The sequence below is a fragment of the Ciconia boyciana genome, chromosome 1 (assembly GCF_034638445.1).
Source record: "Ciconia boyciana chromosome 1, ASM3463844v1, whole genome shotgun sequence".
Taxonomy (NCBI): domain Eukaryota; kingdom Metazoa; phylum Chordata; class Aves; order Ciconiiformes; family Ciconiidae; genus Ciconia; species Ciconia boyciana.
Genome location: NC_132934.1, coordinates 64,796,932 through 64,810,119, shown reverse-complemented (window position 1 = coordinate 64,810,119; position 13,188 = coordinate 64,796,932). Strand labels below are relative to the sequence as shown.

Genomic DNA, 13,188 nt, shown 5'->3' with positions numbered 1-13,188 from the left:
ATAATTTTAATACTACTATTAAAATAACTGACTGTAAAAGCCATGTATGATCTAGCTCTTTTGCTGGCTTTATTTAATTTTAAACATTCACAATGTGTTTTCCATCCACTAGGAAAATGCTTGGACTCCTTGTTTTGCAAACAACTGGAAATCAAACCCAAAACTTTGCATATTAGTTAAGGTTTTGAGTTGACTAGGGTGAGACTAGCGGGGGGGGCGTAGTAGGAAGGAAGCACACAAGAGAAGGAAAAAAAAAACAAAACAAAACTTTTATTTAAGCTTCAGGAAAAAAAACCCTTAAGACCAGTACAAATATGCCTAAAAGTTGTTTTCTGCCTAGGCAGAAAGCCTTCTTTTGCTGTTTATAATCCAAACTCCTATAGAGTTGTGCTAGAGTATGGAAGTTTGAAAAAAAAAAAAATTCAAATTGACTGGTCTGTTTTTATCATCAAAAATGACTAAGAACAGACCCCTCCCTGCAGGATCTCAAGGACACTTCTACAATAAAAGTAGAAGTTAAAAATACAAAAGACAAAAAGGTTTATTGGCTTTTTTCAGCCTGAATTAGTTGCTTAGGTGGTGTTAGAACATCATTTCTCATACCACAGTGACAGCTAAGTCTGTAAATTAACTTTAAATATTTAACCTGATATATTTCAAAACAGACTTGATCAATGAATATCTTTTTAAAAGACTTTTAGACAAGTAAGACTCCTTTTCTCTTCAGGCTGCAGTGATCTTGTCCACCTAAACTACATGATATGTCACTTTAAAAACTACCAGAGCTCATTAGCTCTTAGAACTGTGTAATGAGTCAGCACTCTCCAATTGTGCAAAGTCTTCCTGGTTTCTGGAATGGACCTTCTAATATCCCATGCCTGGTGCTTGGCTGAAACAACTGAAGGCAACATTAATGGAGAGTAACCACTGCATGGTGTGTCCCCAAGCTACATGTGACTTCCCACCTTCAGTTTCTTTCTCTGTCAGCTCACAGACAGCATAGGTAACCCTGCACAGTGAGAGGGCAGCAGCCACAAGAGTCTATTCGAGGACAGAAGCTGCAGTTTTGATGAGCAGTGGTTTAGCTGCCTCTAGGATGTCCAGTTCAGGGTCCAGTGACCGACCAAGACCTTCCAGAACCATGATGGCAAAGATGATGGAAGCAAAATTGCTCTCGAGCTTCACCTAGAACCACAAGAGATTAAATGGACTCAGCAGACCTTATTTTCTTCTGAGCCCATTCCACAGATGTACCAGCATTGGCTAAGCTGAGAGGGAAGGGGAGAGCACACGCACACCTGAAACTATACTGGCAACTCCATCACTTGGAGTTTCAGAACTCACCGAAATCCAGCAGCAGGCCCAAAAATAAGGTGACGGTTTCAGGGTAAGTGCCCTAATGGAACCCGAGAGTTTACTTTTCAGTTCCAAGAAGGGGAATGGGATTTTTTTTCTTCCATACTGGAATAGCAGGAGCTTAGGAGTGCCCACCATTGCTCATGTAGTTATAAGCTGCAGTAGTATCCAACATACTTGAACACATGCACTTGTGTAAGGGGGAGCTCACCTGAATGGCCACAAAAGACCCCCACAGATCAGAGGAAACTATCCTCTGCTCTGCATGTGAGCAAACTACTCCCCAGTTCCCAGCCAGGCACCAGGATTGTTTCAAGGCATACCAGGGCATTAAGAATTCATGGAGTTGGGAGGACTTGCTTTGTAAGGCCCTAAATTACATTTCATGTTATTAGAAACCAGCTTAATGAGGTCTAGAATTAGATAATTAGAAACCAGCTTAATGTGGCTTATTAGAAGCCACATTAACGAGGCTCAATGACAAAAACCTCTAACTAAGGAATGTTTAGATGGCCCTTTGCAGGCTGAGCAGCCCTGTGGCTGACAACCTTCTCCTCTCCTCTAGTTCAGGCCACCATAGCTCTGTTTATTTCCAAAGTTGTTTGCAACCACACAAACTTGTCCCCCAAATACTGTCAGTTATAAGAAGGAATCTCTGTTCTGTGAGCAGCTTCTCACTTTTGAGGCCTCTAACAAACCAATGGCCTAGTGCTGGTACATAACCCCATATCAAGAAAGAGGTCCAGGGAAGAAAGCATGCAATGATATACAAGTGGAACATACATTAGATTTCAGTTTCTGCTTCTAAGGGACTATAAAAAAAAGATAGGAAAAACTATGTGTTACAGAAACATTCCTTTTAGTAAATAATATCAACTGTTAAATGCAATATTAAGACAAAACCCAACAAAACAGAAATTGGTCTTGATAGGGTGTGTATCAAGACCTGAGAAACAGCATGCCTGCAACACTTGGATGCATTCCTGCAGTCCCCCTCCCAGCATCCCTTCGTGTTCCCAGTAGTTCTCCCTCCCCAAATGAACTTCCATGCTGTTGAAGGCAGACAGTGACAGGACCTCACCTTATGGGTCATCAATAGTTTAAAGACATTCGAGAGGAGATTTGCCACCTGAAGCTGGAATACAAAAGGAGAAGTTAACAACTGATGGAAAAAAACCCAACAACCTGTGGTCGAGAACACTGAGCCACATGAGTGACAGGCAGGATTCTTCTAAGTGTTTGTTAGCATTTGGTTCTGGTGGTGGGACACGATTATCGGGCTGACAACAGCCAACATCAAGGTATGATCCCTGCCACCGTGCCCAGGATAAGGAGTTCAGCTGTGACCCATGGTTCTGCTTACTTGCCAGCCCAAGAAGGCTGAGAACATCTGACCGCACAGCAGTACACAACATGCATTCATTTGCTCAATACCACCATACTAGACTCTCTGAAGTGCCCAGGCTGGCCTTAGCTAACAGGATGCAAGCTGTAACATCAGGCTCAGCAACTCCTCACAGGGAGCTGCAAATGTTAGAGATTTAAAACAAAACAACAAAAAAAACCCAACAACTCACAAACACACACATGCTTTTTTAATTAGAAGGAAATAAGAAAGGGTTTTATAGACTTTTGTGGCACCTGAGAGACTAAAAATGCCCAGTACTGGTTGGTGGTGCCGATGAGATCAGAGCTGGCCTTTCCACATGGATCATTCTAAAAGCCAAGTTGCACTGAATTACAGGTAAGTGAGGGTGGGACATTGTGCACTTGCCTTTCCTAGGGCAACGGTGTTCCCCCGGACCTTGGTCACTAGTTCCGCCATCTCAGCTTTGAATCGCTCGATATCTTGGCACTGGTTAGCACGGGCGTGATGAAGGATCAGTTCTGCCACTCTCTCCCCCTGTGAAACAAGTTGAAAAGGAGAATCAGAACTTGATCACTGGTGCCAGCAGGCCTACAGGGAGCTGCACGTCATTGTCCCTGGAAGGCCTCTGCTGCAAAGGTCCCTGGAGGAGGTATACTGCAGAGAGAACTCCCAGGGCCATGCTTTCCCATTCCAGCAACAGAGACCCAACGAATCAACAATAGCGGGTGCAGGAAGAGCAGAACTAGTCCAAAAGTCTTAGCTGGTATCTGGCAAAACCCTGCCTATTTTTCTTGCAGGTCTTATAGGGTAGAACACAACAAAGATCTCTCTTAGGCAGTCAGGAGAAGTTTCACGGGGAAAAAATAAAACCCACAGGATTGGCATTTTCTTCTTAGCAGAGATGATGGTGTAAAGAAGGGCATCTATTAGCCTCCCTTACAGGCTAAGTCCAACCTTCCATTTGGAAACTGTGGGGAAAGAGTGAACTGATTCTACACCAGCAGATGCTTGGTGAGAAAGGGGGGAGCCATACCCAAGCTTCACTTGTGAGAGGCTTCATAGCTCTTCTTGGAAGACGTGTCTGACAGCAACGTACAGAGCCAGAGGCCCCAGGTTTGGCAATGAGACAGTGTAGAAGTTTTTCACCTGTAGATCATGAATTACACCCAGCCTGAGCCATGAAGGACTTGCAATCAAATGTTTGCAGTTTTTGCTTAGTAGCCAAGAAGTACGTTTGGCAGCACAGGATGGGCCTGAATACACGGTTTAGCGCTGACTCCTCAGTATGCTTCAGCAGATTAAACAGACCAAGTTAAAACGTGTCCCTCTCTTGAGATACGCTGGTGAGCCATCCAACCCACAGCTGAGAAACAGCAACATGCCAGTATGAGCAAAGATGCTTGTTCTCAGAATGAACAGGAGACATCAGCACTGGATTCTCTAATCCATCTGACAGTGTATTTTAAGTAAGTGGGAAGGAGGATAAAGTAGTTCCCCTTATACAGAGAAGCCTGGTAGACAGACCCCCCCCCACCTGCACCTGTTTTGCTTCCTCTTCTCTACAGGCACTGACACAAAAGCAAAATGAAAGATGGCATATGGGCTTTCCAGCAGCAAGGCTGCAGAAAGGAATGTGTGTGGAAGACCAAGATGTTAATCCATTCCCTCTTCTTCTCTAGCAAAATCTGGCAGATTCTGCAACAGTCTCTGAAATGGCGAGTGGCCCCCAGGCAGTCCTAACTTGCATCAGAAGCACTCCTAACCAGGGAGTGGCAGCCAGTGCTTCCCGTTTAATACCTTCCATTTCCTGGGCCACTGAAATTGCTCCACTCTGGCACCCTCCTTGCTGTAGCTGAACATCTTATCTCTGTGTCAGGTATAGCTTCCACGCTAGCAAGTCTCCTACTCCTCTCAGGGAGGATTATAAGGGGAAGTAGAGAGAAAACTATCACTTCAGCCATCGGACTCTTCAGCTGTCTCCCTTCCCCAGCCTCAGCTCCACAGCCCCCTGACAGACACCTCACCTGGCCCTGGACCACAGCTGTGAAAACTGCCCGGAAGTTCTGCATGTCTGCACTCTGCAGCTCCGCCACGATCCCCGCGTCCAGCAGCACCAGGCAGAGCCGCCTGAGGGGCGGCTGCACTTCCACCACGAGTGTGTCACACAGGTCCACGATGGCTGTCTGCTCCTTGCAGCTGGTGCTGACGTGGGCTGTGCCTTGAACCAGGATGTTCCCGGGGTGCAGGTCAGCATGGACAAAGTTGTCAACAAAGACCTAGAGGACGGGCAAGTCTTAGAGCAGTTCATTCCAACCAAACCCGCCCATGCCAAAATTCCCAGGCAAATAGTAGAGGTTCATTTCTGGTCTGTTCACTGTCATTACTAATGTGCATCACCCTAGGCAGCAACACAGCAAATGACTTCTGCTGGAGACCAGCTGTGCTGAAATGGCATGGGTGCTACTCTAGGGGAGTCGGCAGAGCTGTGTGAAGCAATTCTGTTTGTTTCCTAGAGGTCAGGTAGGACAGCCAGGAGTCCCAGCAGGGAACGGTAGTGCTCTTTGGCAATTTACCCTAAACTGGATGCGTGCTGGTGGGCCTTGGCAAAGAGTAATGCAGTAAGAATAGGCCATTTGCCATTCAGTGGCATGGGTTATAGAGAACAGTAATGTTTGTCCAGTCTGGGACATCAACCCACATTACAACTGTATTGAAAAGTGAGGAAAACAAGAGAAGAGGAAACAAATGTATGTAGCACTTCTCTGCCTCTGCTAGTGGTTAGTCCTAAAAAGGACTAGCAAGAGGGCAAGCACAAGGTAGTACTTCCCCACTAACCCTCCTGGCAACCTGGGACTGCAGGACTTCCTGCCCCACGGAAGTTATCTTTGTATTTGATGGATTTCTCCTATGAATTTGCCCAATTGCCACATAAATAATTAGAGCTGTGTGAAAAAGGGAGATTTTTTTTTTTAGGTGTTGCCTGGAAAAGTGACCTCTGATAATTTTGTTTGTCCTCCTCATTGTTCTGAGGAACCATACACAATAGATCCATATTCACTCTCATGTACCCATGACTGCATACATCTCTGTCATAAGCTACTCTCATTTCTCTACTCTCTAGAGTTATAAGTCCAAATTATTTCACCATTCCTGCATGGAAGCCATTCCACACCAGTAATCATCCTGGCTGCCTTCTTCTGCACCTCTTCTAGTTCCATTACAGCCCTTGAAATGGAGGGTGCTGGATAGCGAGGGACTAGAACTGCACAGAGTATTCAAGAAACAGGTATTTGTTTTACTTACAGCCATTATGTTGTTTCTTTGCTCTTTAATTCTTTTCTACTCCTAAAATTTGGGGGTTTTGCTTTACTCCTAACCATTGAATCTAATGTTAGCATAAAACTATTATAGCTCCACCATTGCTTTTCTGAGTGGTAAAAGCTATTTCAGAGTCCGTCATACTACACATAGTCAGAACTGCAGGCCTCACCATCACCCGAGCATGATGTTGCAGTGATCAACTGAATTTCATCTGACACTTACAGCCCACGCACTCAGTACTGTGAGGTTCTTTTGCAACTCTTCCCTGCTAGTTCTCACAGCTCCTCACAAGCCAGTTGTGTCACCTCTCAACACTCCTTTCCAGATCATTTGTGGCTATTTTGACCACAAAATAACTAGACAGCCAGAAGCTGAATCATAAGCTGAATCTGGCCAGGTTTGTTTTCTTTACTCCATATTTAGTTCTTCCTTAAAAAAAAAGGCAGTTTTGGAGGAGGGGTCAATAAATGAAGAAACTAGCTAGCTCTTTTCCCTGTGAGTCGCATCCAGAGTCTCTGCAGAGAGCATGATATTTGCTAATTACATTGCACTTTATAGCACTTGGGCAACATGTGAATATTCATTAAATGGATTAGTGGGTTTCCTAAGCAATGCACTGATCAAGCTGCATAGGAGACTCTGCAGTGTGCAAAGCAGATTGTGCTTCTGCAGTGGAAGAAGCTCCGTGTCAAAGTCTACAGTAGTGGTATATCTAGGTGGTATACCCAGGCTTTACTCGGACCTTGTTACATTGCACATGAAGTACAGACCCTCCCTCTGCCAGTTCAAGAGCTGCACAGTGCCCTAGCAGCCCACGTCCTGGGTTACCGCAAGATACCTGGCATCCACGGGCTGGCTCCAAAAGGCACAGCTCTATCTTTGAGTCCATGGGGAGAAGGGTAGGAGACATGGGAAGCAAACAGGTTCTCTCTTTAGCCATATTTTTACCCCAACCAAATAGCTTCTGCAGGAAAACAACCTTCAACTCCCAGCCTCAGCCAAGTGCCTACCATCTTTAGCAGCATGTCCATGCCCATCTTTGCAAGTCTCTGCCTCAGCTCTGTGGCAATCTCTGCATGCAGGTAGTGCGAAATAGGCTCACTCTCCTGAAACAAAGATGGAGCTGGAGTCAAACACACACTGTGTCCCACCTTCAACCACGCCTTTACCTAGGTACTGAAAGTTGAGGGAAGGCAACAGCAATACCCTAGAAAGGACCTGCTTGATAGAGGCTGTACCTAATGTGATGGGGAAAATGAGAGAAGCAAGGATTTGTTCTTTGGAAAGAGGGTGTGATACAGCCTGAGGCAGAAATACTCTTGCCAGGATCACATGCACGAAAACTAAGGCCGATAGTAGCTTTGGTCTGTGACTCAAACATCCACAAGGGAAGTGAGGCAATCATCAGAAAGTGTCAGATTGCTGAGCTCCTTGCTTTGACCCACCACAGAGGAGAGCTGAAGCGTGGTGTTGGTTTGCAAAGCACAGGCAAGCACATGGTGGCTGGACACACTGCTAGTCCACTTGGTTTCAGGCCAAGTGTTCACTTCCATATGGAGTTGTCTGCCACCTGTCTTCTGGGATACACTGCTTACAAACAAAAAGAGTGGAAGAGACCCTGAGGAAGGACACCAATCTCTTTAAGCAAATAAGAGAAAAGCATTCTTCTGCCTCTGATTGCTCCTTCTCAAAAAAACACCTCCTTGGCATGTTCTCCTAAGGGCCTTCTCACTGCTACCACTGATCCCAGACCCCGCAATTCTTACCTCAAATGTTTCCACTAGAACATCTGTCGTTACCAAAGGCCGAAGGGGAGTTGGAAACTTCACAAAATCTACATCTAGGAAATTTTGTCGGAAGCGCTCCAGATTTCTGGCTTCATAGCGTAAGTCAATCTCAAAGGAGAAAAAGAAAAAACAGGCTGGAAATTAGATTCAATTAGAATTAGATCTTCAGGATCCCGTATGAGGATATGACTGTACGGTGCAACACTCAACACCAACAAAACTAGTCAGAAATCCAGAATGAAAACAGAAGTGTTTTCATGTAAGAGTGGTGCTTCTTACATGCTTATAGTTTTCCTGATGGAAGAATAGAGTAACAGACTGGGTAATGCATGGCCCACAATCCAGCACCTTCAAAATATGAGTGACTCTTACTATAGGCATGGTGTCTCAAAAAAGTCCAGGACTGCATTATTTTCAAGGGTAAGACAGATCCTGAACCAAAGCTTACTGTCCAAATAGCAAGGCAGGCAGACAGGGTAGAAGAGCTGCAGCCCCAGCCTCACTTTATAGACAGGCAACCATAGCAGGAAGAAATTTAATGTAACACGTACAAAATAATCCACTATGCAAAGTCCTGGCCCTAGCTCTTCAGTGATTCAGTGCCTCGACACAAGACCCTCTCTCCTGCCCATTGCTGCTGCTCAAGGAGGCAGGATAACCTTGCCTCACCTCCCTCATCTGGCAATAGGAAATATCCCAGGAATACTTCTTGTTCTTTCAAAGAGAAATGAAAGGAAATTACAACAAGCCTACCAGATGCTCTTCTAATCCTCAGTCTTCAGTGCATCCACCAAAAGCTCTGTCGGACTAAACTGGTATTAATGACCTCGAGTCACATCTGAATACAGTTAACAACATGGATTTACTGTTTACGTTTTTTGCAACAGTAGAAAAGAATTAAGGCTTTCAAAAGCTTATAACAGACTTCAGACTCTGCAATCTGGACACAATAATGAAATTAGCAGATAATGGTTCATTTTAATAGAAACATAAGCCTAATGAAGCCTGTAGTGAAATCTTTGTAAGTTTGGCAGTGAGGACATTTCAGGACTGTGTCTTTAGAAGACATTAGTGAATCAGGACATGTTTTCAGATCTATTTGCAAAGCTTAACTTTACCGATACTATGAGTCCGATGACAATACGATATAGAATGTCTAATTAACTCATGTGAAAGTATATTACTTATGCCAATATATATACCTCAGTGCTAACAAACATGACCAGTGAGTACAGATTGCAAACATACATGTAGGATTAAAGAGAAAAAACACATGTCTGAGCACTTGTTTGGAGAGATTATTTTCCTAAGAAGAGGTCTCTTACCAGTGCTCATCTTTCACAATGCTGCAAAAAGGACTGCGACTATGGCTAGCTAGCTGTTCAGGCTGTTCACTAGAAAACATACTCAAAGTCTAAAAAAGATTTTCAAAGTCTAAAAAAATTTTTAAGTCTAATAAAGATTGTTAATTTTTTTCATTGCTTTGCTTTTTTACTCTGTGAGCATATAAGCCTTCCTACAGTAACATTATGTGACTGATTAGAATAAAGAACATAACTAAAGAACAAGCAAGCCTTCATCTAACCCTTTAAAAAGTAGCAGTATGAACAGAGTTAGAGACAGCCAGTAGCAAGACAAAGGGCAGTTTTGTTTCAGTACGTGGGGACCATGGCATGGCACGCACCTGCTGAATCATAAGCTTCTCAAACTCCTCCACAATCTCTGTCAAACTGAGCCACTTGAATCCAGGGAGAAGTCCAATGATGTGGCTACTCATCTTCATGAGAAACAGATCCATCTGGACTTGGTGGACTAGGCCAGGGTGCAGGACCTGCGCAAAAACAAACAGTGGCAAGATCAGCTCCCCAAACACTGTAAAGAGGACGGTCCATTTCAGTCAGCTGAAGTGATGCATTCCAAATAGACAGAACCCAGCCTATCAAACTGGGAGCTAAAAAGGCTTCCCCAGCTAGCCCTCAGAAGAATTCACATTTTGCCATGGATTAAGCTGTAAAGAAATACATTATAATCTTCAAATTGAATGAATATATCTGTGCTGGAGCCTACAGTCTCACCCAATACCATTTCCACTGCTTTTGCACTCCTGCCCTCTCCGTGTCATGCAGTGCTGGCTAGTATTCGGAACAGCTCAAATGTAAGATTTCTTTACATAAACTTTGCTGGAAAGAACTTATCTGTTCCAGATTTCTTCATGTGAGGAGAAAAGAGGTTTCATTTTCTGGAAGGTGAAGCCAAGCTGAATATTCATTATTTTAATATGAACTGGGCCCTTGCAGGCATTTCTGGCATCCATATGCCACGTCAAAGGTGCCATAGGCAGTATGTGTACTCAAGCTCTCTGGGCTGGGAAGAGCTGGGGCCACCGCAAGTCTGGATTGCAGCTGGCTGGAACCAAAGCACTGAGAAAAGATACTGAGGGAGACAAGCATCACTTCGCTTGCTCTACCTGGCCCTAGCCAGCTACTCATCTCCATGGGAATTAAAATCTGACTGGCTTCATCCAGCACACTCCATTTTCACACATCTACCAGCCAGATGTAGGACTTACTTTAACGGCTACAGGCACGAGATGTCTGGCTGATGAAGGATTTGCATTCAGGAGTGGCTTGGCCATCTGCTCCATAAGGGACATCCCACTCACAGGACTTCCCTGGGAGTAGTCTGCTGGGCTCAGCTCCTCCCTGCTGCTCTCATTCCACATCTCCTCGCTCTTCCTCCTCCTCAGCCACCTGAGGAGGCCTCTAAAGCCTGACACTTCCCATGCTTCAAAAGCAGACCGTAACTCCGAGCGTTGTGCTAGCTTCTTGGCCTGGGAGCCTGTGATAGCTGTCAGGTCGGCATAGGCTTTATACACCTGGGCGACACAGCCTGAGCCAACCGGCTCCCAGCTTTGGAACTTGAGGATGCCTGTCCAGTCCTCGCCGAAGGCCTTCCTTAGGAGCTCATCAGTGTGGCCCCACGGGTGCGGGCTCACCTCAACGTGCAGCTTGGAAAACTCATCGCAGAAGGCCTCGGAGAAGAGGTCCCTCCGGGTGCTGGCCCACTGGCCCAGCTTGACGCAGGTGGGGCCAGCAGCCTCGGCCGCCCTCCGCAGCAGCCGCAGCCACAGGGCGCCCAGGCTGGGCCACAGGCGGCTCAGCGGGTAGAGCAGCAGCAGGGGGCCGAAGCGCAGCAGCAACCCGCAGGCCCGCAGACCCAACCGGAGCACCAGACCCAAGCGCCGCAGCAGCCCCCGGGGCGGTCGCTCCGAGCCCCGCTCCCCTACCCACACGGGCCCCCGCTGTCCCGGCCTCTCCTTCCAACCGGTCCCAGCGGGCACCGTCGCGGGCACCGCCAAGGCCACCGCGACCCAGCGCCCGGCACGCAGCCCGCCGCGCCCCGCGGTGGCCCAACAGGGCAGCACCCCCCTCGCCCCGGCGGCCCGCCCGAGGAGGGGGCGCGGGAGCGGCAACAGCCGCACAGCGCCACCCGCCACCATCGCCCGCCCGCCGCCGTTAACGGCCGCTAGCGGCCTCCTGGGGGGGGGGGGGGGCGGGGGGAGGGGAGACGACCTTCCAATCAGGCCATTGGCTGGCCCCTTCCCGAGGGACGGGGGCCAGCCAATCAGCGCCGGCGGGCTGTGGCGGCCCGCCCTTTAAAGGGACAGGAGCGGGAGCCTTGAAGGACTGTGAGGTGATTCTTAGTGCTTCACGGATGACGCCTGAGCACTGTGAGGGGAAGAGCTTGACTGAGCTGTAGCCTCCTGAGTGGGAGCATCCCCTCAGGTTCGGGCTATGCCGGAGGAGAACAAGAGGCCCCTTCCGTCTGGTCACCGGGCACCCGCAGGGATGCGGATGCATCCCTGCGGGTGCCCAGTGACAAGAGGGATGGGGCCCATGCTTGGGCTAGGGGCCTTCAGGTCTCTATCTGTTTTCACAGTTGAGGTGGGCTCTTGCCATCCTGGTTTTGAGCCTACCTTGGTTTGGACCCATGCAGTGGAGTGAGCTACAGGTGAGATGCGGGGGGTACTTCAGCCATTGCAAAGTGGCAGCTGCCTCTCCTTTTTTTCCACGACAAGAGAATTTGGCCATGATCTTTTTATTTTTAAGCAAAAGCCAAGGCTTTCTAGTGGTAAGCCTGACACTGGTAGGTGAAGTGTTGCTGCTATTAGCTATTTCCTTAGCAGGGTATTAACAAAACAGTCAGTGCTTTGAGTAATGGAAGTATCTGAGGGCACATGATGGCGCATCACTACTAGCAAAAGAAATTAAAATTGAAAGGAAAAGCTTGCTGAGGTGATGATGGTATTTCAGTAGAGCTGCTGAGTTGTTTCCTCTTCCAGGCTTGCTCTGAACCCTGGGCTTTCTGCTCCACAGAGGGGCTGCTGATGGCAGTGTTGGGTCTCCTGCTTATTCCCGAGTCAGCTGGCAATGTATCAACTTTGTTTGTAATTACGCGGCTACAGAGGATTGCTCATTTCCTTCGCAAAGGACATGTGCCTTTTTAAAATCGAAACTAATGAACCTGCTGCCAAGGATGCAGCTGACAACGACATCATCCGTCCCTCCGTTTTGGGAGCTTTTGTGTATGTGACCGCAACCTGTCAAAGAATGTGTTTTAGGGGACAGCCACCGCAAAGGTGATGCTGCAACTCGCGTTGCTATCTGTTCAGCAAAGCTACTGTCTTGTGCAGGGAGGCTTTCAGCTGGGAGCTGTGGCCTTTCACACTGGGAGTTCAGCTGGTTCCCAGCTTTAGGTGTATGTTACTAACCGCATATTTCTACTCAGAGGAAAAAAAAAAATCCCCTTTCTGTTATTTTTAATGTACCCTGGGAACCAAAAACCCGTATGAAGAATTAATCCACTTTCCAATCCAGATCCCTCCCTCTCTTTAGTAGGTAGCTCAGATCTGACCAAGTAAAATTCTGTGCCAACAGGGAGCTGGATCATGGCCCTGTGCAGGTGAACAGTTCTGCTGATGGAAATTGTTTCGCAGGCTTGAGGCTTTCCTGGCTAGCCGCTTTCTCGTGAAGTGTCTGTGAGCTGCCCAGGTGCCGTGACAGGTTCCTTCAGCAGCGGGAGGCTGGTGGAGTAACCGGTGCCGCTTTGGGAGCGAGAAGGGACTTTCTACTTCCCCTCGGGGAGTTCTGCTTGCAACCAGAAAGGCGCCTTGTGCACCTCATCTCTTTTTTTTAATTTCTGGCCGTGCCACAGGCAGGCCCCCTCACCTCCGTGCACCCCCTGCCCCAGCCTTGCCGAGCGTCCCACCGCCCCGGCTGGATGCCGGCTGGCCGGCGGCACCGGTCGCGCTATTCCCCCGGGCGGAGGGGCGGGCGCGGTTGCCATGGCGGCGGG

At 47.5% G+C, this 13,188-nt stretch overlaps 1 protein-coding gene across 1 annotated transcript; it reads right to left on the bottom strand.

The window, feature by feature from the left end:
- Positions 1-253: 253 nt before the first annotated feature.
- Positions 254-11,350, bottom strand: ADCK2 (aarF domain containing kinase 2). The gene is made up of 8 exons (XM_072872075.1): positions 10,403-11,350; positions 9,518-9,664; positions 7,813-7,941; positions 7,057-7,152; positions 4,750-5,001; positions 3,131-3,259; positions 2,438-2,491; positions 254-1,185 (listed from the first exon to the last, which is right to left on the bottom strand). Exons 1-8 carry the CDS (start codon positions 11,330-11,332, stop codon positions 1,042-1,044), a joined length of 1,881 nt encoding a protein of 626 aa, XP_072728176.1. The 5' UTR covers positions 11,333-11,350; the 3' UTR covers positions 254-1,041.
- Positions 11,351-13,188: the final 1,838 nt, after the last annotated feature.

Coding starts and splice junctions, on each gene's coding strand:
- ADCK2 (XM_072872075.1), bottom strand. CDS start 11,332: ATGGTGGCGGGTGGCGCTGTGCGGCTGTTGCCGCTCCCGCGCCCCCTC. Junction 9,665..10,402: donor TCGTGCCTGTAGCCGTTAAA/GTAAGTCCTACA, acceptor GTTTTTGCGCAG/GTCCTGCACCCTGGCCTAGT. Junction 1,186..2,437: donor AACTATTGATGACCCATAAG/GTGAGGTCCTGT, acceptor TTGTGGTTCTAG/GTGAAGCTCGAGAGCAATTT.